At 43.9% G+C, this 22,386-nt stretch overlaps 1 protein-coding gene across 1 annotated transcript in view; it reads left to right on the top strand.

Annotated features, from left to right (window-relative positions):
• ERCC6 (ERCC excision repair 6, chromatin remodeling factor) overlaps positions 1–22,386 on the top strand; it is a 201,916-nt gene that overhangs the window by 34,400 nt on the left and 145,130 nt on the right. Inside the window, exon 6 of the mRNA XM_086921802.1 lies at positions 12,259–12,387. Within this exon, the coding sequence (XP_086777928.1) occupies positions 12,259–12,387 (129 nt within the window). The remainder of the gene's footprint in view (positions 1–12,258; positions 12,388–22,386) is intronic.

The following is a 22,386-nucleotide window of genomic DNA, read 5'->3' as shown; positions in this document are numbered from 1 at the left end:
ACTCAGTGCCACATAATTACACACCACATAATTACACTGCACTCAATGCCACATACACTCCAAATACCACTCTGTGCCACATAATTACACGCCATATCATTACACTGCAATCAATGCAACATACATTCCAAATACCACTCAGTGTCACATAAATACACGCCACATAATTACACTGCATTCAATGCAACATACACTCCAAATACCACTCAGTGCCACATAATTACACGCCACATAATTTCACTGCACTCAATGCAACCTACACTCCAAATACCACTCAGTGCCACATAATTACATGCCACATAATTACATAGCATGCAATTCAACACACACTCCAAACACCACTCAGTGCCACATAATTACACACCACATAATTACACTGCATTCAATGCAACATACACTCCAAATATCACTCAGTGTCACATAGTTATATGCAGCATAATGACACTGCACTCTATGCACATACACTCCAAATACCACTCAGTGCCACATAATTACACACTACATAATTACACTCTACTGAATGCAACACACACTCCACACAATATTAGTCAGTGTCTCATAATTATATGCTACATAATTACACTGCACTCAATGCAACATACACTCCGAACAATACCACTCAGTGCCACATAATTACACGCCACACTATTACACTCTACTAAATACAACATGCACTCCTCATAATACCAGTCAGTGCCACATAACTACATGCAACATAATTACACTCTACTCAATGCAACATAAATACACTCCGTATAATACCACACAGTGCCACATAATTATATGCTACATACTAACACTGCACTCAATGCAACATACACTCCAAATACCACTCAGTGCCACATAATTACACTGCACAAAATTACACTCTACTGAATACAACATACACTCCCCAGATTACCACTCAGTGCCACATAATTACACGCCACATAACTACACTCTTCTCAATGCAACGTAAATACACTCCACATAATACCACTCAGTGCCATATAATTTCACACCTCATACTTACACTCTACTCAATGCAACATAAATAACGTTATCTGTCTATCTATCGCCATCACTCTATCTATCTGTCTATCTATCTAATGCCCTCCCTCTATCGATCGCCCTCCCTCTATCTATCACCCTCCCTCTATCTAGTGCATCACCATAGCATCACTCAGCACCACCACAGCATCACTCAGGGGCACCACAACCTCACTATGCGCTACCACAGCATCACTGAACGCCACAGCATCACTCGTCGCCACCACAACATCACTCTGCGCCACCACAGCATCAATCTGTGCAACTATTCAACAACAACTGGTTCAAATATGTCCTCTCAATGTTTCAAGCTTTATTACAAATGTCACAAAAAAATGTTAATATTTCACTTCTGTTCTTGGATTTTCGTCACAATAAAATACAATGAACATAATCTTCAGAAAAGTCATTTACAAAAGCTATTGCCATTATAAATTACAATAACATTTAGATAAGTATTAAAAAAATAAAAGCCATTTTTATTTGTAATATCAATACATCTAAGTCACGTAAATACAACATATATTGCATTACAAATGCTATAGGTTTCACATTTGCGAAAGTTAAAACTATTGGCATTGTAAATAGCAAAGCTATTAATTTCGCTATTTTCAAAACCAACAAGTAAATAAATAATTTGTCATTTACAATACCAATAGCTCAAACTTTCCTAATGCGAGACCTATTGCATTGCAAATGCTTGTTTTTTTTGTAGGGAAATATATATGCGCTGTTTGATATTTGGAGCATCTTTTCCCAGTTTGTCTCTTCAGTCATTGTTTTAATTTGCTTTTGATCTCTTCCTGTTCTCTCGTTGAAAGCACTCTTCTGCCAATGTGCAAGTGGTTTAACTTGTGTTGCAGAGTGGGGGAAAGCCAGTGAAAATCTTTCAGTTCCCACAAATGTGCATTTATTAGGGCTCGCCTGCTGTGCACCATGTGCACAGCTGGAAGCTCTATGGGGGCTTATCCAGTCTTTATCCACCACTGGCGATTCCACTGGCGATTTCTTTGAGTGCATGTGCTTTTTAGGTCATTGCGCAAGCGCAAGCCCTAAAAAGCGCGTGCACAATGCCACCAGCCGCCTGCCTGCCTGCCTCGCATTACCACATCAAAGGCAGCCCTCCCAGCGCATTTCTCACCCGCTAATTATTCACGGCCGGCCGGCCGTACTTTCAGTTTCACGGCCGGAAGCCGTGTCTCCTTTTAAAACGTGTTTAACTTGTTTATAGCTCTTGCTATGTTAGCCCCGTCTGTTTCTAAGCACTCCTAATGTGTCCAGTAGAAGATTACAGGTTTATGGAGATTGGGAGGCCAAACATTCTATTTCATTGCAGTTCAACAATCAAGTTGCTTAATTTGTGCATTTGATTTGCCAGAAGTAGAAATAGCAAGCAGAGAAGGGTTTCCCCGGGGTGCGTGCGGTAGAGGTATGCTAATCTGACACAACATAACACAGTATTGTCAAAGCACTCTTATAGAAACTAGGGGCTTCATTTAGAGGGCAGAATTGAATGACAACCTCAGAATAACTCGTAGATGCTCGGCTCGCCCTACGAGAAGCTTACATCTTCTCACACCTGACTCGACACTGCTGACACTAATACAGTCGTCTGACACGCCATGATGGAACATGCTTTCTGGCTACATGCTTCAGTTCAGATCATGGCAAGTGTGCGTCGAATGCGCACACTTTTCCTTTTCTATACTTTCTCATGTGCATCAAAATACATTACGTATTTCGGCACAGGGCATTCACTCGGTAGTGCAACATTTCACCTGCACTCAAAGTATTTTTTTACCCCTTCTCTCTAACTGATATTGCAGGCACAGAATCATATATATTCATTGCCTCGAGGTCACTGCTGAGACATTTTTACACATACGTGAATCAAATAATTAAAAACGTGCACCACTGTGACCCTGCCACGTCATTCCCACCATTTCACGCAAAAGTTTGAACACTGGCAACAGTTACAGCTAAACGTCATCAACAAACCTGCTATTATGAATTTTGCACCAGGCCTGAAAGGCAGTAATTAAAAGGGAACCACTGGTGTACTCACAATCACAACGATGGAGATCCCCTCGTTCACAATCCAGTTGCTCATGTCTGCTGTCACCGTCTGTCTGGTCTGCCCGCACTGCCCGGCTCCTCTCTGCAGCTGCAGTTCTTAAGACTCACGAGGAAGTGAAAATGGGTCCCCCGCTGTTGCAGATTTCCCCTTTTCCTCAACACGAAACGATCAGTGCAGTTGGCTAAAGAAATGTTGCAATGCTATGAGGAAATCTTTGCGTTGCTTTTAATCCTTTTCTGAAACCAGGGTGTCGTGCTTGATTGCCCCAAAGTACCACGCGCGCCTCATTGCTGTATGTCTGTAGGTAATATTGCACCCCCCCCAATCTGTGGGGGATTCCTCATGTGTGTAATGTGGTGCTTCTGTGTGTGTGGTGTGTTTGTGAAGTCTGTTAGGGGTTTGTGCGGTGAAAGAAATACACGTAAGGAAGGAGGCAGCTTCCCACACCTGATGACTGGCACATTAAAGAAGAAGGCAACTCCTCGCAGTGATCATGGAGAGGCACACTAAAGTAGGCAGCTTATCACAGTGATCACTGACAGACACATTAAGGATGGAGGCACAAAAGCAGCGCACTCAATGAAGGGCATTAAGACATTCAATCTTGAATGGAGGCTTTACAGTCAAAACCCTAATGTAGAATAAGGTAACGCAATATGTCATTACCAAAGTAATCAAAAATACATTCATTACAGGTACTAATTTAACAGACAAATGAGGACTAGCAGCATTTCTACATTCGACCCTCCAAATACATGCCAAGTCCACACTGTGGATCGGTAATATTTTCTAAATATAATAAAACACCGTTAACTACACAGCACATGGAGTTCATTTAGTAACTGTAAAACGGACCGTATGTATGTAGCAAGATGACAAATTCTATATAACTCCTCTGGAACCACTTAATTTACAGGCTAAAAGGGAGCAAACCATGCAGTAGGTGAAACGGAACTCTATCCAGTGATGGTGCAGAAAACGCAAGGCACTCAGGACCCAAACATGCCCAGGGAGGTGACAATTTACTACAGCCCTTTAAAAATCCCTCCAACCGATATGGCTTCATTGACAGAAGCTGGAAGGCCAGTAAGTGGTCAAGTTTAGCAATAAAAGCAACTCATGGGAACACAATTAAATCAAAATACGTTTGGGGGAAGCTCAAAATGGAGATCTGAAACCACATGCAGGGGGGTGGTGCTTGAGGAAACCAGGACTGGTTGAGTTAGCAGTAAACAATATATTAGAAATATCACTGTGGCAGCTACCAGGAATCCTGACATTTATTTAGCTTTGTGCAAGCCATCTGTTACCAGAGAGGCCCAAAAGACTCTGTGCGGACCATAGAGGTGTGCGCTTTGCTTAATAGTTATATCTTAAGCTACACAGCTACAGAGAGGGGTACAGAAAACCAGTGTCTAAGATTAAGGAATGCATGCAGGCTCCCTATGAGGACAGACTGCTACAACCAGCACATGTGGTAGTTTCATAATTATCTCCAACGTTACACAGACTGCAGCACCGATGCACCCAACACACAGCTCCACTGATGCACCCACCATCCAGCTCCACCGATGCACCCACCACACAGCTCCACCAACACAGCTCCACCGATGCACCCACCACACAGCTCCACTGATGCAACCACCACACAGCTCCATCGACACAGCTCCACCGATGCACCCACCACACAGCTCCACTGATGCAACCACCACACAGCTCTACCAACACAGCTCCACTGATGCACCCACCACAGAGCTCCACAGATGACCCCACCACAAAGCTCCACTGATGCACCCACCACACAGCTCCACCGAGGCACCCACCACACAGCTCCACCGAGGCACTTACCACACAGCTCCACCGATGCACCCCCCACACAGCTCCACCGAGGCACCCACCACACAGCTCCACCGAGGCACCCACCACACAGCTCAACAGATGCACCCACCACACAGCTCAACAGATGCACCCACCACACAGCTCCACCGAGGCACCCACCACACAGCTCCACCGAGGCACTTACCACACAGCTCCACCGATGCACCCACCACACAGCTCCACCGAGGCACCCACCACACAGCTCCACCGAGGCACCCACCACACAGCTCAACAGATGCACCCACCACACAGCTCAACAGATGCACCCACCACACAGCTCCACAGAGGCACCCACCACACAGCAAGTGGTCAAGTTTAGCAATAAAAGCAACTCATGGGAACACAATTAAATCAAAATACGTTTGGGGGAAGCTCAAAATGGAGATCTGAAACCACATGCAGGGGGGTGGTGCTTGAGGAAACCAGGACTGGTTGAGTTAGCAGTAAACAATATATTAGAAATATCACTGTGGCAGCTACCAGGAATCCTGACATTTATTTAGCTTTGTGCAAGCCATCTGTTACCAGAGAGGCCCAAAAGACTCTGTGCGGACCATAGAGGTGTGCGCTTTGCTTAATAGTTATATCTTAAGTTACACAGCTACAGAGAGGGGTACAGAAAACCAGTGTCTAAGATTAAGGAATGCATGCAGGCTCCCTATGAGGACAGACTGCTACAACCAGCACATGTGGTAGTTTCATAATTATCTCCAATGTTACACAGACTGCAGCACCGATGCACCCAACACACAGCTCCACTGATGCACCCACCATCCAGCTCCACCGATGCACCCACCACATAGCTCCACCAACACAGCTCCACCGATGCACCCACCACACAGCTCCACTGATGCAACCACCACACAGCTCCATCGACACAGCTCCACCGATGCACCACCACACAGCTCCACTGATGCAACCACCACAAAGCTCTACCAACACAGCTCCACTGATGCACCCACCACAGAGCTCCACAGATGACCCCACCACAAAGCTCCACTGATGCACCCACCACACAGCTCCACCGAGGCACCCACCACACAGCTCCACCGAGGCACTTATCACACAGCTCCACCGAGGCACTTACCACACAGCTCCACCGAGGCACTTACCACACAGCTCCACCGAGGCACCCACCACACAGCTCAACAGATGCACCCACCACACAGCTCAACAGATGCACCCACCACACAGCTCCACAGAGGCACCCACCACACAGCAAGTGGTCAAGTTTAGCAATAAAAGCAACTCATGGGAACACAATTAAATCAAAATACGTTTGGGGGAAGCTCAAAATAGAGATCTGAAACCACATGCAGGGGGGTGGTGCTTGAGGAAACCAGGACTGGTTGAGTTAGCAGTAAACAATATATTAGAAATATCACTGTGGCAGCTACCAAGAATCCTGACATTTATTTAGCTTTGTGCAAGCCATCTGTTACCAGAGAGGCCCAAAAGACTCTGTGCGGACCATAAGGGCGTGTGCTTTGCTTAGTAGTTATATCTTAAGTTACACAGCTACAGAGAGGGGTACAGAAAACCAGTGTCTAAGATTAAGGAATGCATGCAGGCTCCCTATGAGGACAGACTGCTACAACCAGCACATGTGGTAGTTTCATAATTATCTCCAATGTTACACAGACTGCAGCACCGATGCACCCAACACACAGCTCCACTGATGCACCCACCATCCAGCTCCACCGATGCACCCACCACACAGCTCCACCAACACAGCTCCACCGATGCACCCACCACACAGCTCCACTGATGCAACCACCACACAGCTCCATCGACACAGCTCCACCAATGCACCCACCACACAGCTCCACTGATGCAACCACCACACAGCTCTACCAACACAGCTCCACCAATGCACCCACCACAGAGCTCCACAGATGACCCCACCACAAAGCTCCACTGATGCACCCACCACACAGCTCCACCGAGTCACCCACCACACAGCTCCACCGAGGCACTTACCACACAGCTCCACCGATGCACCCACCACACAGCTCCACCGAGGCACCTACCACACAGCTCCACCGAGGCACCCACCACACAGCTCCACCGAGGCACCCACCACACAGCTCAACAGATGCACCCACCACACAGCTCCACAGAGGCACCCACCACACAGCTCCACAGATGCACCCACCACACAGCTCCACCGATGCACCCACCACACATCTCCTCCGATGCACCCACCACACAGCTCCACCGAGGCACCCACCACACAGCTCCACCGAGGCACCCACCACACATCTTCACCGATGCACCCACCACACATCTTCACCGATGCACCCACCACACAGCTCCAGCGATGCAGCCACCACACAGCTCCACCAACACAGTTCCACCAATGCACCCACCACACAGCTCCACTGATGCAACCACCACACAGCTCCATCGACACAGCTCCACCGATGCACCCACCACACAGCTCCACCAACACAGCTCCACCGATGCACCCACCACACAGCTCCACTGATGCAACCACCACACAGCTCCATCGACACAGCTCCACCGATGCACCCACCACACAGCTCCACTGATGCAACCACCCCAAAGCTCTACCAACACAGCTCCACTGATGCACCCACCACAGAGCTCCGCAGATGACCCCACCACAAAGCTCCACTGATGCACCCGCCACACAGCTCCACCGAGGCACCCACCACACAGCTCCACCGAGGCACTTACCACACAGCTCCACCGATGCACCCACCACACAGCTCCACCGAGGCACCCACCACACAGCTCCACCGAGGCACCCACCACACAGCTCAACAGATGCACCCACCACACAGCTCAACAGATGCACCCACCACACAGCTCCACAGAGGCACCCACCACACAGCAAGTGGTCAAGTTTAGCAATAAAAGCAACTCATGGGAACACAATTAAATCAAAATACGTTTGGGGGAAGCTCAAAATGGAGATCTGAAACCACATGCAGGGGGGTGGTGCTTGAGGAAACCAGGACTGGTTGAGTTAGCAGTAAACAATATATTAGAAATATCACTGTGGCAGCTACCAGGAATCCTGACATTTATTTAGCTTTGTGCAAGCCATCTGTTACCAGAGAGGCCCAAAAGACTCTGTGCGGACCATAGGGGTGTGTGCTTTGCTTAATAGTTATATCTTAAGTTACACAGCTACAGAGAGGGGTACAGAAAACCAGTGTCTAAGATTAAGGAATGCATGCAGGCTCCCTATGAGGACAGACTGCTACAACCAGCACATGTGGTAGTTTCATATTTATCTCCAATGTTACACAGACTGCAGCACCGATGCACCCAACACACAGCTCCACTGATGCACCCACCATCCAGCTCCACCGATGCACCCACCACACAGCTCCACCAACACAGCTCCACCGATGCACCCACCACACAGCTCCACTGATGCAACCACCACACAGCTCCATCGACACAGCTCTACCGATGCACCCACCACACAGCTCCACTGATGCAACCACCACACAGCTCTACCAACACAGCTCCACCGATGCACCCACCACAGAGCTCCACAGATGACCCCACCACAAAGCTCCACTGATGCACCCACCACACAGCTCCACCGAGGCACCCACCACACAGCTCCACCGAGGCACTTACCACACAGCTCCACCGATGCACCCACCACACAGCTCCACCGAGGCACCCACCACACAGCTCCACCGAGGCACCCACCACACAGCTCCACCGAGGCACCCACCACACAGCTCAACAGATGCACCCACCACACAGCTCCACAGAGGCACCCACCACACAGCTCCACAGATGCACCCACCACACAGCTCCACCGATGCACCCACCACACAGCTCCACCGATGCACCCACCACACAGCTCCACCGATGCACCCACCACACAGCTCCACCGAGGCACCCACCACACAGCTCCACCGAGGCAACCACCACACAGCTCCACCGATGCACCCACCACACATCTTCACCGATGCACCCACCACACAGCTCCAGCGATGCAGCCACCACACAGCTCCACCGACACAGTTCCACCAATGCACCCACCACACAGCTCCACCGATGCACCCACCACACAACTACACTGATGCACCCACCACACAGCTCCACCGATGCTCCAACTAAGCTCCACCAATGCACCCACCAAACTGCTCCACCGATGCACCCACCACACATCTTCACCGATGCACCCACCACACAGCTCCAGCGATGCAGCCACCACACAGCTCCACTGACACAGCTCCACCAATGCACCCACCACACAGCTCCACCGATGCACCCACCACACAGCTCCACTGATGCACCCACCACACAGCTCCACCGATGCACCCACCACACAGCTCCACCGATGCTCCAACTAAGCTCCACCAATGCACCCACCAAACAGCTCCACCGATGCACACACCACTCAGCGCAAGCACAGCATCACTCAGCACCACTACAGCATCACTCAGCGCAACCACAGCATCACTCAGCGCAACCACAGCATCACTCAGCGCAACCACACCATCACTCAGCGCAACCACACCATCACTCAGCGCAACCACAGCATCACTGGTTCAAATATGTTCTTTCAATGTTTCAAGCTGTTTTCAAGCTTTCACGCTTTATTACAAATCACAAAAAGATGTTAATATTTCATTCTGTTCTTGGATTTTCGTCACAATAAAAAACACTGAACATAATCTTCACAAATGTTATTTACAAAAGTTTAAGCTATTGCCATTACAAATTAAATAAATTATTTAAGTATTAATTATTTAAAAAAATTAAAAGCCATTGTTATTTGTAATATCAATACATCTAAGTCACGTAAATACAAAACATGTTGCATTACAAATGCTATAGGTGTCACATTTGCGAAAGTTATAACTATTGGCATTGTAAATGACAAAGCCATTAATTTAGCTATTTTAAAAAAAAAACAAATAAAAAAAATCATTTATAACACCAATAGCTCAAACTTTCCTAATGCGAGCCCTATTGCATTTCCAATGCTTGTGGGTATTCTTGCTCTTTGTATTATCGCTCCCACCCCCATTTTTCCCCATTGCGACCTGTAAATGGAGTACTGCGGGAAATCCACCAAACTAGTTTACTTTCTGGAGGTTCTATCTGTAGGCTTTACTGTCCCCCGACTTGCCTTTTTTATAGATCACATCTTGGGATCTGCTCCCATAATTGATGATGCGTTTTATTATTATTATTTTTTTTTTTTGCATGGCCCCACTATTTTAACTCCAGGAAAGATAGTTAAATAAGACGACCCTTTAAGAATGATGAAAAGTTAAAAGAACAAGTGAAAAAGAGAGTGTTTCATCCTTTTCAACAGGAAATGTTGATATTGATGGAATTTTGTTTCTGTAGCACTGGACTTAAATTAAGAAACAGATAAAGTATAACAGTTTAATACTAGTGTAATATATGACAAACTCTGAGACAGAAGGAGGCCTCCCAGTGGAGCCAAGAGGCTGGTGGCAGTGGGTCAATAAACTGACACTGGCATAGCCTCCTTGTGAATGAATATAAGGGGCTGATGTGCCCTTATTGTTTAACTGGGTGAGGAAGAGCAGTAAGAAGCACTGCTTTAAGGCAGGTACTTTCTTTCCTCATTGTGAGGTGTGAATGGCTCTGCTTAAGGCAGCAATAAGAAGGATTGAGAGGTAACCGCGGGATTGGTGGGCTAGGCACATCACAGGAGAAGTGATAGATTATTATGCATCCTTGGACTCCTTTTGAACACAGAACATGAACAGCAGTAAAATGAAGTGTGATATAGACTATTTGACATATGACTTTGAGCAGACGTGATCATGTGCCAGACTGACAACCACTTTCATTGGAGAAAGTGCACATTTAAGGACAGGATAGAGTGACACATGAGTCTATCCTCTTCCAGAGGCAAACTTAAAATCTCTCAAATTAAACTACTGTTTGCTTAGGTTACTCCCTCACATCGTCACTGAAATCTCATGTTTTCCCCCTCAAATGATATAACCTATTGCCCTGTGCACAAGCAGCAGCAAAGGTTCAGTTCATTAAATAAAGTGTGGCTCCGGGTTAGATTTGCACAAAAGCCATAGGCATTCTGGCCAGGGTTATTGTTACACTATTATCAATATGCAAACAAACCGAAATGCACATGGACAAATGGGGCACAATGTTTTTTTTTTTAATTATTTATTGTTCAGTTCATAGCATGTATAGCAATGGTTAATCATACATAAAACACCGGTCAAAGTGCTGTAAAGACATTACGAGTAGCATAATAAAATCAAAAAATGACATCAACTATACCATATTTTTCAAAACGCCATCACCATGTGTTGTAACTTGGGCTGCCAATTTTTTACCCCTAATAGTTTTTTCTTCAATGATTTGATACGATACAAATGAAATTCAAGATTGAACACATTATAAAACTTTGCTCGCCACATTTCATATGATGGCGCCTCTGGTTGCAGCCACATTGAAGCAATACAAAGTCGAGCAACGGCCATAGCCATAAAAATAAAATATCGAAATGGATAGCAAGTTTGCGTAGTTTCACTATCCTCGCACACCCCTAATATCATCATCTCTCTACATATAGAGACATTAACCCTCGTCGTTTGAGACAGAAATTGTGCGATACATGAAAAAAATGGTCTCAATGCAATACAATCAAAAAATATACGCACAATATCTGCTACATCCGATTGACACCTAAAGCATTTTCCATCAAGAACACCACCCCACTTCATCAATTTAGCAGGTGTGTGATATAAATTAAACAAAGTTTTATAATGTTGAGTGCGTAAATTGGCCATCAATATAACTTTGTTAGCCATATCAATTGATTCTTTCACAGATAAGTCAGAATTGCCAAGTCTATCCCTCCACTTATTATCTTGAATCTATATATCATCTCGCTGCGTTGCCAATAAAATATCATACAAAATCCCGATTTTTTGCCCTTTTAGCCAAGGCTTCTAGAAGATCATTAGTAAGAATAGGTAAATCTCTACAGTGCTTCTGAATGAAATCCCGTATCTGTAAATATTTTAAAAAGTCGTTCTTAGATATTGTGAATTGTTCAGCTAGTTCCACAAAAGAAACAATTGCCCCATCACTATAGATATCCCCCAGGCGACAAATCCCCTTATCCCTCCAAGTCGTCATCATTGTATCCCAAAATATCTGCGGAAATATTTCTGTGGAGTCAAAAGGCGTATAGTAACTAATCCGGTTCGACTGTGCATTCATATCTCCTTATGACCACTCTTAAAGCTTTCTTCTTCTTTTTGTAGAAAGTGGAAAAGGACACGTATGAAACAGAAGTTGGAGCAACAGACCAAGGGGGAAGCCTCAGATGAGAGCGATGAAGAGTTTGATGAAGGCTTCAAGGTGCCTGGGTTCCTCTGGCGAAAACTCTTTAAGTATGTGATTTTATGCTTATAGGCCTTGCAGCACCACCCAAATTTGTATTTGTCTATGCATTTGACTAGGGATGGTTCTGCTGGGATCATGCACTGTGTGTGTGTGAGACGTTGGTCTGCTCAGTAATCTAGTGTTATCCATGACAAATCAAGTGGCTTCCTGCTCTGTTATCCGTGTTATGTTTTCAAAGGTTTAAAACCAAATGAGGACATTGCTCTAAGTGGCTGTGTTTCTGCTTTTAGGATTTTACTATCCTTTATGCCTTTCGTTATGCTAATTGCTGGTTGTCCTCTAGCCCCCTAAAAAAGGATCAGCATGATGAATCAGGCTGCATGGTGAGGTATTTGCAAACATCCCCAACATTTTCTATAATGTTCAGTTATTCTTCATTCAGTGTTGTTCCTCGGGGCCTAGGTACTCCCAGGTTGCTGCTTTCTACAAAGACTGGATGTCACGCTTGTGTTGCGAGATTGTAGCCTGATGCCACAGTAAGATTTTGGAGACTTAGAGGGAAAACGTGTGCCTCATGATGGATGTGAATATGTGGGTAACAGTAGATGACCACATTTTTGGAGTGTTCGAAAGGAGGTTCTTTTAGAGTATTGTTTGAGCAGTTCATTACCTGCTTGTTTTCAGGCAGCATAATCACTGTTTTTCTTGTGGGTACAAGGACTTGGTTTCTGCTCTCTGTGGTGTACCTAGGATTCTTTGGTGGTGAGGGCTCAGGTTGCTTTACGTATCGCTGTGTGTGCTGTATCATCTGTGAGCACAAAGGAAAGACCGATCAAGTGTGTGTTGAACGATCAACCTTACAAAGGTAATCAAAGATGTGCATCTTCTCGAGTTACCTTCAAACTCCTTGCTGTGCACTCCTTACTGCCACTTATCACTACTCACCCACCCATTACTGCCCCCTCCTGAGTGAACACCAACCTGCTTTTTTCTTTTCTACCTGTGTAGTCACATTTTACTGCCTTTTAAATGTTTAAGTGTGTGATTTTACGTCTCTCGCTAATGCCAACATAAAAAGGCAGAGTGACCGAAGTGACTCATGTACATTTGATAAAAACCAGCTTTAAACATTGACTGCATGTCTACTGGCAGTGTGTTTGGGGTTCTGTCATCACCACTGGGTTCTAAGCAATACTTTCCACTGTTAGTTCTCTTATTGCCTTGGTCACAGAGAATCTTATTCAAGGAACAGTCACTGTTTTGGGTGGAAATCCAGGCATATCTGCGTACTTAATACAGTAGCTGAAAATGACTTTGCATGGTTACTTGTATTTACCTAGATCTGGTGCATTGTGTAGTTCTTTAAATCCTTTTCCCTCCACAAACAACCTGTGAACCTTGTGCATTTTTACTCTGCTGGGTTCTAGCATAACCTCCACCTCTGAATCCAGTTAGCAGCCATTTGCCCTTTTTTCTCCTCCATATACTCTCCCATCATGTCTGATGACTGGACTACAAACTTCAGTGTATCTCCTTCCAGAAGAACAGAACTGAAGTCCAGATAGTGAGGAATCCTTAGTCTCAGAAACACCCACTAATTATTATTGGGCAAGGCGGTCTGAAAATGTGTTCTTTATTTTACTTTCATTTCAGTGGGTGCAGCTGTTCAAAATTCCTTTCTACTGCAAATAAAGTCCTGAACGTTTGTCTGACTCCCTCAGGGCATTGGCGTTACCTGCCTCCTTCTCCATCAGTAAGGATAATACTCTTGAAGAAGGATCTTCTCTAGATTCTGTTCTTACTGAGGACATCTAGCTTCGTGTCTGACAGAATGTCAAGCTTTAGATTCCATCATATAATACTGTGCAGGAAGAGTTGACCATAAACCTATGGGGACTCGGGCTATCACTACTTCTCAATCACAGTGGTTCTCATTGGTGTCATTCACTTAATTCATCAATTATCCGATAAATTGACTGTATGCAATGAATACAAAAAATAAATAACTATTCAGACCACCATATATCAAAAGTAATCCATTTTCAAGTATCATAAACTTTCCATGTTGCAATACATTATAAGAGTGCAGTGCGTCCCAGTGAAAAAGGAACCACAACCCAGTGTCATGAACCAAGTAAAATTGAATTGTATCCAGAGTTCTGTTTTGTGTTTTTAACAAAAAACAGGTTAATACACAACCATTAGGTCAATGTCCGATTTCTTTGAGAGATATATATATATATATATATATATATATATATATATATATATATATATATATATATATATATATATATATATATATCCACACCGACGTTTCGATCCTCAACGTGATACAGAGGTCTCATCAGTACAGGGAGATGCCTGAGAAAAATTGGCCAATTTGTATAAATAACAACTGTCCAAAACCGTATGGTAAAGAGTACTGATGTGTCAAGTGATCAGGGATACTGATGGGTCACTGACGCCGAAAATTCCTATCGGAAATGGGCTAAGGCAAGGCTGCGTGCTGGCCCCCCAGTTATTCTCCATCTTCCTATCTGAATTACCGAAATGCCTTGAAGTGAAGGGTAGTGCCAGCCCAAGAATGGATGGCAAAAAGGTGCGGTGTCTGCTATACGCAGATGATCTAGTAATAGTGGATCAAACAGAAATTGGCCTTCAAAGGAAACTAAATTCTTTTAATGAATATTGTAAAAAGTTATTTTTAAAGGTAAATCTAGACAAGACGAAAATCCTGTGCTTTGGGAAAAAAGCGATTAAGTTTAATTGGTTTTTAGGGGATCTTAAATTAGAATCCGTAAATGAATACCGATACCTAGGTGTGTGGTTCGATAAAAAATTAAATTGGCAAACACACCTCGAAGCCCAAAAAGCGAAATCACAAACTTAAATTGCTGGTTTAAAAATGTTTAACCGGGATTATGGGGATCAGTCTCACAGACCACTATTGAAAGCTTTTAATGCGATGATTCCACCACAAGTCCTCTATGGAGCAGAAATCCTTTATTTGAGCGGTAAGGGAGTCTGGGACCTAGAGGAAGGAAAATGCTTGGAAAAGCTCCTATCCCTATCCCCATCGGCAATGGTGCAAGCCATAAGAATAGAGGTAGGGACAATTGCTTGGGGGGTCCAGGCACAATGTGCAGTAATTAGATTTTGGAAAAGTCTTCAAAACGATCAAAAAGTTGCACATTGGTGTCGAAATGAAATACAACAAAGTGACCTAAAATGGGCAAAAATGTGTAGGAAGAGAATGTTACAGGCCTGCGAAAATATAAAAGTGGATATATCTTGTGATTCGCTAACAATAGAGTGCTCAAAACATGAGCTAAGAACTAATGGACAAGCTGCTACTAGAAGCATGGATAGGGAATATCTTGGTAAGAAAATATCGGTGGATTTTATGATGAATGCATGGGCAAAGGAAACCTGGTTCCCTTACTTGGATCTATTGCCTAACCCGTGGTTTAGACAAGAGATCCTAAGGTTACGCATTGGGATCAATCCTTGGATATCAAATAAAGAATTTAAAACCAAAATGTTGGACCCTAATGGGCACTGTAAATGCAGGTTGGGTACAAAAGGGGATACCGTGCACTTTTTGTTGGACTGTATAAATATTTTAGAACAGCGTAAACTTTGGCTGCGTCCAATATTTATAAAATATGATATAAGAAATAGGAGACAAGCACTTGAGCTAATTACAGAACTTCCAAGCATTGATATTGTAATTGCACTTGGGAAATTTATAAAGGTTGTACAGAGTTTTATAATAAGTCAGAAATAGATTTTAATGTATTAAATAGGATTGTGTCTAGAGATAACCGGTTTTATGAATTTTATTAGGATAAAAAAAAACAACAAAAAAACTAATTCGGAGTAATTGAGAATATGTGTACCCAGTTCTAAATGTCATATGACTGGGGGAAGTCCATTTACACCTTTCTTTTAAAGGAACGAGATTTTAACGAGAATTTTGTATGAATTGTTGTCGATAGATAATATTTTAATGCAAGTAAGTACTGTGTATTGGTTTAAAGATTATGATCTAAATAAACTTACCTTTTGACTTGACTTGAGTATTGATTGCATTCAGTCATTTTGGCTGATAAATGTTGAATGAAGTGAATGATGCCAGTGAGAACCAATGTGATTGAGAATCGTTGATAACCCAAGTTCTATATAAGTGTTGGGCATGAATTCACTGGTATTCCTGATAAAACAATCACTTGTCGTGCTTATGAAGTCTTCGGTGTAATGGTTAAAATGTATTAATTTTACTCCATGATTTGGATTCTGGGCAGGTAAAAACTAAATGACTGGGACAGATGAACGTTCTGTTTTCTTTTGAAGGTAGAGTTTATGGTATTTTGCCTATTTATGAAATGATATGCCAGAGAGTTTTACGGCTTCTAGGAATGTGAGATCTTCAGGTGAATGGATTCATGGTTCTTGAGCTCGCTCATTATTTTATGAATTTCCTAAGTGGGTCCTTCTGCTGTTGAGATGTAGTGTGAGAAGTGTTTTCTTTTAAGTAGTGTTGGGTTTCCTTGTAGAGGTGTTTTGAAAGCTAGAAGTCCATCAAACTGGATTCAGGCCCGGTCGGGGAACTATTGAACAAAATCTGAATGTACATTTGATAATATTTAAATATACAACAGCAAAGAGGTGATGCAATTCACTTGGCCTTGATTGACCTCAGATCGGCGTTTGACAGGGCTGTGCTGGGGTCTAAGGGGCTTGAGCCTGCTCTTGTTGCCTTCCTGCGTGATTTACATGATGGTCTTACTGCTTTAGCGGGGTATGGTGTAAATGGTGAATGCAGTCAGCACTTTAGTTTGAAGAGAGGGGTTCACCAGGGTTGAATCCTGGCTCCCTTTCTTTTTATTCTTTATATTATTCGGCTGAAATCAGTATTAATTGAAGAAGGGATGGACTTACTGAGTGCGGGTAGTCGCTTGCTACCTGCCTTTTTATATGTTGATGATGCAGTCCTAGTTGCACGTAGTACATACACTTAGGGTTTGCAGCAACTCCTTGGCCTTTTTGTTCGTTTCATGGATGGGCTCAACCTTACAACAAACTATACTAAATACTGTGTTATGCTGGTTGACCCTAAAAAGATTGAAATATTTCAGGTCAGCTTATCAGCAGGGTTGAGCATTTTACCTATCTGGGTATCATTTGATTCACATGTTAATTGAAAACTATTGCTCAATAAAAATATCATGACTTTTAAAAGAGCAACTTATGGCATTAATGAATTTTCTAGAAGGCTTGGGCATAAAAAGGTTAAGACGATTCTCAATGTTTAGCACCAATTGTATCTCCATAGCAATTTTGAATATGAAATTTAGGGATACGTGTCCAGTGCACCGCTGCAGGTAGTTGATAAATATGTTTATGAGACCTTCTAAACGTCCCGCTAGGTATTCCAAGTAGATTGTTCATGGAAGACTGGGAACATGATATATATCAGATTTTGTTCGTCTCTGCACACTTCTTTTATGTATTGTATTGTAATTGTATTTACTAACCCTGATGAGATGCCAATGCACTTTTCTGCGACTAGCATGCTGCTCCGGAACAAAAAGAGGATTAGTGGTGCATTAGTATAGGGAGGTATGAAATTAATTTGAGCGGTGGACATGCGAGTTTGTTACTTGGTTTGAAAAAGGATAATGGAGGGATAGAAGAGGGAAGGGTTTGCCTTTATATAGTGCTTGCTACCCCATATGAGGTGTCAAAGAGCTTTTGGTGGGTAGCACGCTACTCTGGAACCCAAACCGGGTGGGAATTAGTATATAGAAATATGAAATTAATTTGAGCGGTGAACATGTGAGTCTGTTAGTTGGACTGAAAAGGATAGTGGAGGGATAGAAGAGGGAAGGGTATAGAAAGTGTCTTTTGGGGGGATCATAGCAGTAGGAAGGAAGTATGAAATATGTACAGGGGAGGTGGAGGGGTCACAACGTTTAAATTACGGTGTCGCAACATTTACTTTTTTGCCATCTACCAAGGTATTTTTAGGTCGAACTGGCCCAACAGCTTTAACTTTCTGCATGTAAAAGCCTCTTGTGGACTCTACTAAAAACTTCTAGTGGACTTTATAGCCCAACCATAGCTTACTATTGGTTGTCTTTGTCACTCATTTGCTTGCTTCTTATTTAATGGCTTGCCTTCCTCTTCTTGTGTTTGCCCTTGCACTGGAATATAAGCTCTTTACCATGTTTGGTGATTGGTTGACTTATCCTTTTACCGATCAATTTTAAAGAACTACTTTTCTTTAGGCACTATATTAGAGTGCATGTGTTTGCAAGCTCTTCCATTTCATGTGTTGCTTGTACCCCCGCACCTCCCCAAATTAGCTGTGCTGCTCCCTGCCCTGGCTTTATTTTCTATGTTCTGTTTAACCCTAAATGGCTGCTGCTCTCCCGCACACTCCCTGTTGTTTCCCACACACCTGCTCATCCACCCGGTTTCTTTGTTGCTCCACTTTCACAAATCTACTTTTGCAGAAGTGAAAATTCCTTCTTGGTTAAAATTGACACCTACATCATTCAATTAGTGTAATGTCATGCATACAAGCGCCCACTGAATAACGCAACCACATGCAACACCGTTTTTCACCAGCAATTTAAGCAAATAGGTCACCAAGGATAGACCTATTTGCTTTGCCAATGCTTTTCTAGGTTATGTGCTAACTGTTATTGAAAGACCATTCCAGTTTGACAGAAAATTTGTAAGTAAAATAGACACTGCGGCACTGTGATAAGTGCATATGGTGTATTATCACACTTGGACCTGCCATTTTCATGTTTTCACTACGTAGCTGCCAAGGTTTCAGATTGCTATGTGTTACATTTTCATAATTTCTGTGTAAGTATATGTGACATTTCAACAGCTATGAGTGACACTTTTTCGTGAGCAAAATAAAGCAATGCAGACGAGGGAAAGGTATAAATATGATTAATGACACCAATTTTTGGACCCCAGCCAAGTCTGTAATGGGGCATGAGAGTTTCCAACACGGATCTCAGCAGTCAGCTGACTCTTGGATTCCGGCTGTCGCAGACAGTCACAGCACGGTGTGATTGGTTAGCCCCTCCAAACATACTACAAGGGTTCTCCAGTGAGAGGCAGCAGTAGTCTCCCCAGGAAAGTATTTTATTTTGTATTTATTTTAGGATGTTTATGAAGCGGAACGAGATCTGAGAGAGTCAGGGCGCCTCGTATTAAACATTTATTTTATTTTTATTTTTAAAGCTTTATATAGCCCGAACAAGATCCTTGCGGATATCGGAGCGCTTTACAAATACAGGGATAAGAAAAACGAGCGAATGTTAAACAATCTTTTTGTGCACAGAGTAGCTGTATGTTATAAATGGATAACAAAATGGGATAGGTAAAAGAAGGAGCATAGTAGATCAGACAAGACAAGAAGTAAAAGTATAAGTGAAGAGTCTCAAAAAATCCAAAGTAAATGTTCAGGTGAATTTAGCCATGAGGATCGCTTTTACTTCCTTCTTGAAAAATGCAGTAAAAATGCAATGGAGGAGATAAGCCTGGTTTCTGGAGGGAGTGCATTCCAGATCCTGGGTGCCATTCCATATTATCACAAGTTATGTACAAGAAGATGCACACAGTATAACACCCCCTAGAGGTACAGACAGTAGTGGGGTACAGTAATGCCAGCTGCGCATCACATGATCATCACCAGAGAAGTCTGAAATATCGCAAGTGAGATCTGCCGCCTCCAAGAGAAGACATTTCCTGGGTTAAAGGTCACTTTTTTGGAGATTGATCATTGAGGGTGCAGAAGCAGCATCAACAGAACCAGGTATCAGGACTGAAAGATGTAAAATAGATCAGGACATTTCTGCCATTTCCCCTTATTCTGAGTGAATGAATACGGTCTTGTGTGCAGCACCTAGTATCTGGTGGGTCATGTTGTATTGAAGCACCTCCAGTTCGAGCCACAGTCCTGCATCCAGCTGTTCTTTACAAGTCAGAAGTCCTTCTCTCTCAGGCCAGAGGCCGTGAATGGAGCACCAGCTTGCAGGTGTGCAATGTACGGCACTGACACACAACAAGCACAGACACAAGGGAAAGGGATGTGCTCTCACGCTGTGAATGGAGCACAGCATGAAGGTGTGCAGTGCAGGACACTCACGCACCGTGAGCATAGACAAGTGCTCTATCGGGTACTGAAAGGAACCTCGTCACGGGAGTGTACCTTGCACAACACCCCCACACCACGAGCACTTGGCAAGACACAAGGGCCTGCACAGGGATACCATGTTGTGGGGTTATGAAGTCAATATTTATTTATACACGCACTAACTTCGGGGGCCATTATGAGTCTACAGACCTGAGGCTGAGAGTGACTGAGCCACATGTCCTCGAAGAGCTGTCTCCAGCAGCCTGGTTTTGGTCGCATGGCATTATAAGAGGCACAGGCCGGGGTATGAGCAGTGGCGGACTGCAACTAAACTTACAAGCTTCTACCCACTCGCGCCGCCTGCTTGGTTGACTTAAGTTCTGTCACAGGCAGCAAATGTACAATGTTGCAAATGCCGCTGCAGTACTGCAGCCAATTAGAGCCCAGCTGAGCCCAACCTGGTTGGAGCAGCCGGAACCACCTCCTGGCTGGCAGATGAGCTATTGTAAACAAATAATAATCCAACACCCGAGCAGAGCAGTGCAGTTGTACTGCACAGTGTAGTGCAGTCTGTCACACACTGTGGGCTCAGGCTGCCAGAGCAGCACGTGGTCTGTGCTTTGCTTAATTAGCGCCAGTGGTGGCGCTCCGTCTCAGTTGCCAGCCAACTTCAGGAGGCGCTATAAATGTGTGACTTCGCATTTTGGTGCTGTGTTGCGGACCACCACACCAAAATGCGTTCGTCTGAAATCTGGTGCGTTCTACTTGACAGTGCTGTCAACAAAGCTGCTCTGCTTCAGGAGCAACTTTTTCCTCTTTTTGCAAACGTACATATGCCAACTGGTGGTAATCTGCAGCTGGATTGCCTAAAACCAGCAGCAAACTGGTTACCAAAAAAACCTGAGTGTTAGGGCACAGGTAAATGCCACTGACTGGGAGCCATTCAAACCCAGCCCATACCTACTATTCCTAAGGATACTGTTCCACCACAGATGTAGCCTCCATATGCACAGGCACTGTAACATTGGTGTATATACAATGTATATGGGTACTGCTTATGGTTCCTGCTGCACCAAACTTGAAGATCAGTCGCAACTAGGCATGGGCCCGTGGCTTGGTCAGTGCTGACATCCTGTCACACCGATCATCTTATCAGATTGGCCTATTTCCCCAGAGCTTGTGCTTTTGGGTTTCACTCTGGATGAAGGACAAATTAAATCTTAAGAACCTAATTCTGTGAGGCTGGATGAGCCTGGCATTATGTCCCGAATTCCATGGCTGCTGTACATCAGGAGAAATCTTACAAAGTTGGGTAGACCTGAAGTTTTTTCTGACCAAGACCGCATAGTAAAGGAAAATATATTGCCGGGCTTAAGCGGCCTTTTACTCTAGAGTGGCAGCAGAGAGAGTGGCTTCTGCTTTGACCAAGCATTTGTTGGGCTAATTTGAATTTAAACATGTCCGATTATTATCGCAGGTTACTGACCTATTTTAGATTACATTTGTTCTAGTTTTCTATGGGGGTGGGGTTGGATAAGGGATTCGGAACTGCAAGCATGTCCCTGTGACTACATGTCCATCTCCAACACCATCCATATTGTGATGATCTGTCCTAGATGTAATACCTTCTACCATCAATATATTCGTCTTCTGCTTTTACTAAAACTTGAGTATAAAAATAAGTTGAAAGAAAGGAACTCTGAATATGTGACTAAGAATAGGAAAACAATGTTTGAAGTGAGAGGCACAAATAACATAAGATCATTCTGCCAATTGGTGCAGGAGGGGAATGTGTAAGGGGAAGTGCAGTGCTTAGTGGGAGAAGATGACTGGATTAATTATTTGAGCAAGCTATATAATAGCAACAAGTTAGATGAGAATC

The sequence above is a fragment of the Lissotriton vulgaris genome, chromosome 5, assembly GCF_964263255.1.
Source record: "Lissotriton vulgaris chromosome 5, aLisVul1.2, whole genome shotgun sequence".
NCBI classification, from domain to species: Eukaryota; Metazoa; Chordata; class Amphibia; order Caudata; family Salamandridae; genus Lissotriton; species Lissotriton vulgaris.
Note: the sequence above shows the minus strand (reverse complement) of the source record. Positions and strands in the feature narration are given on the sequence as shown.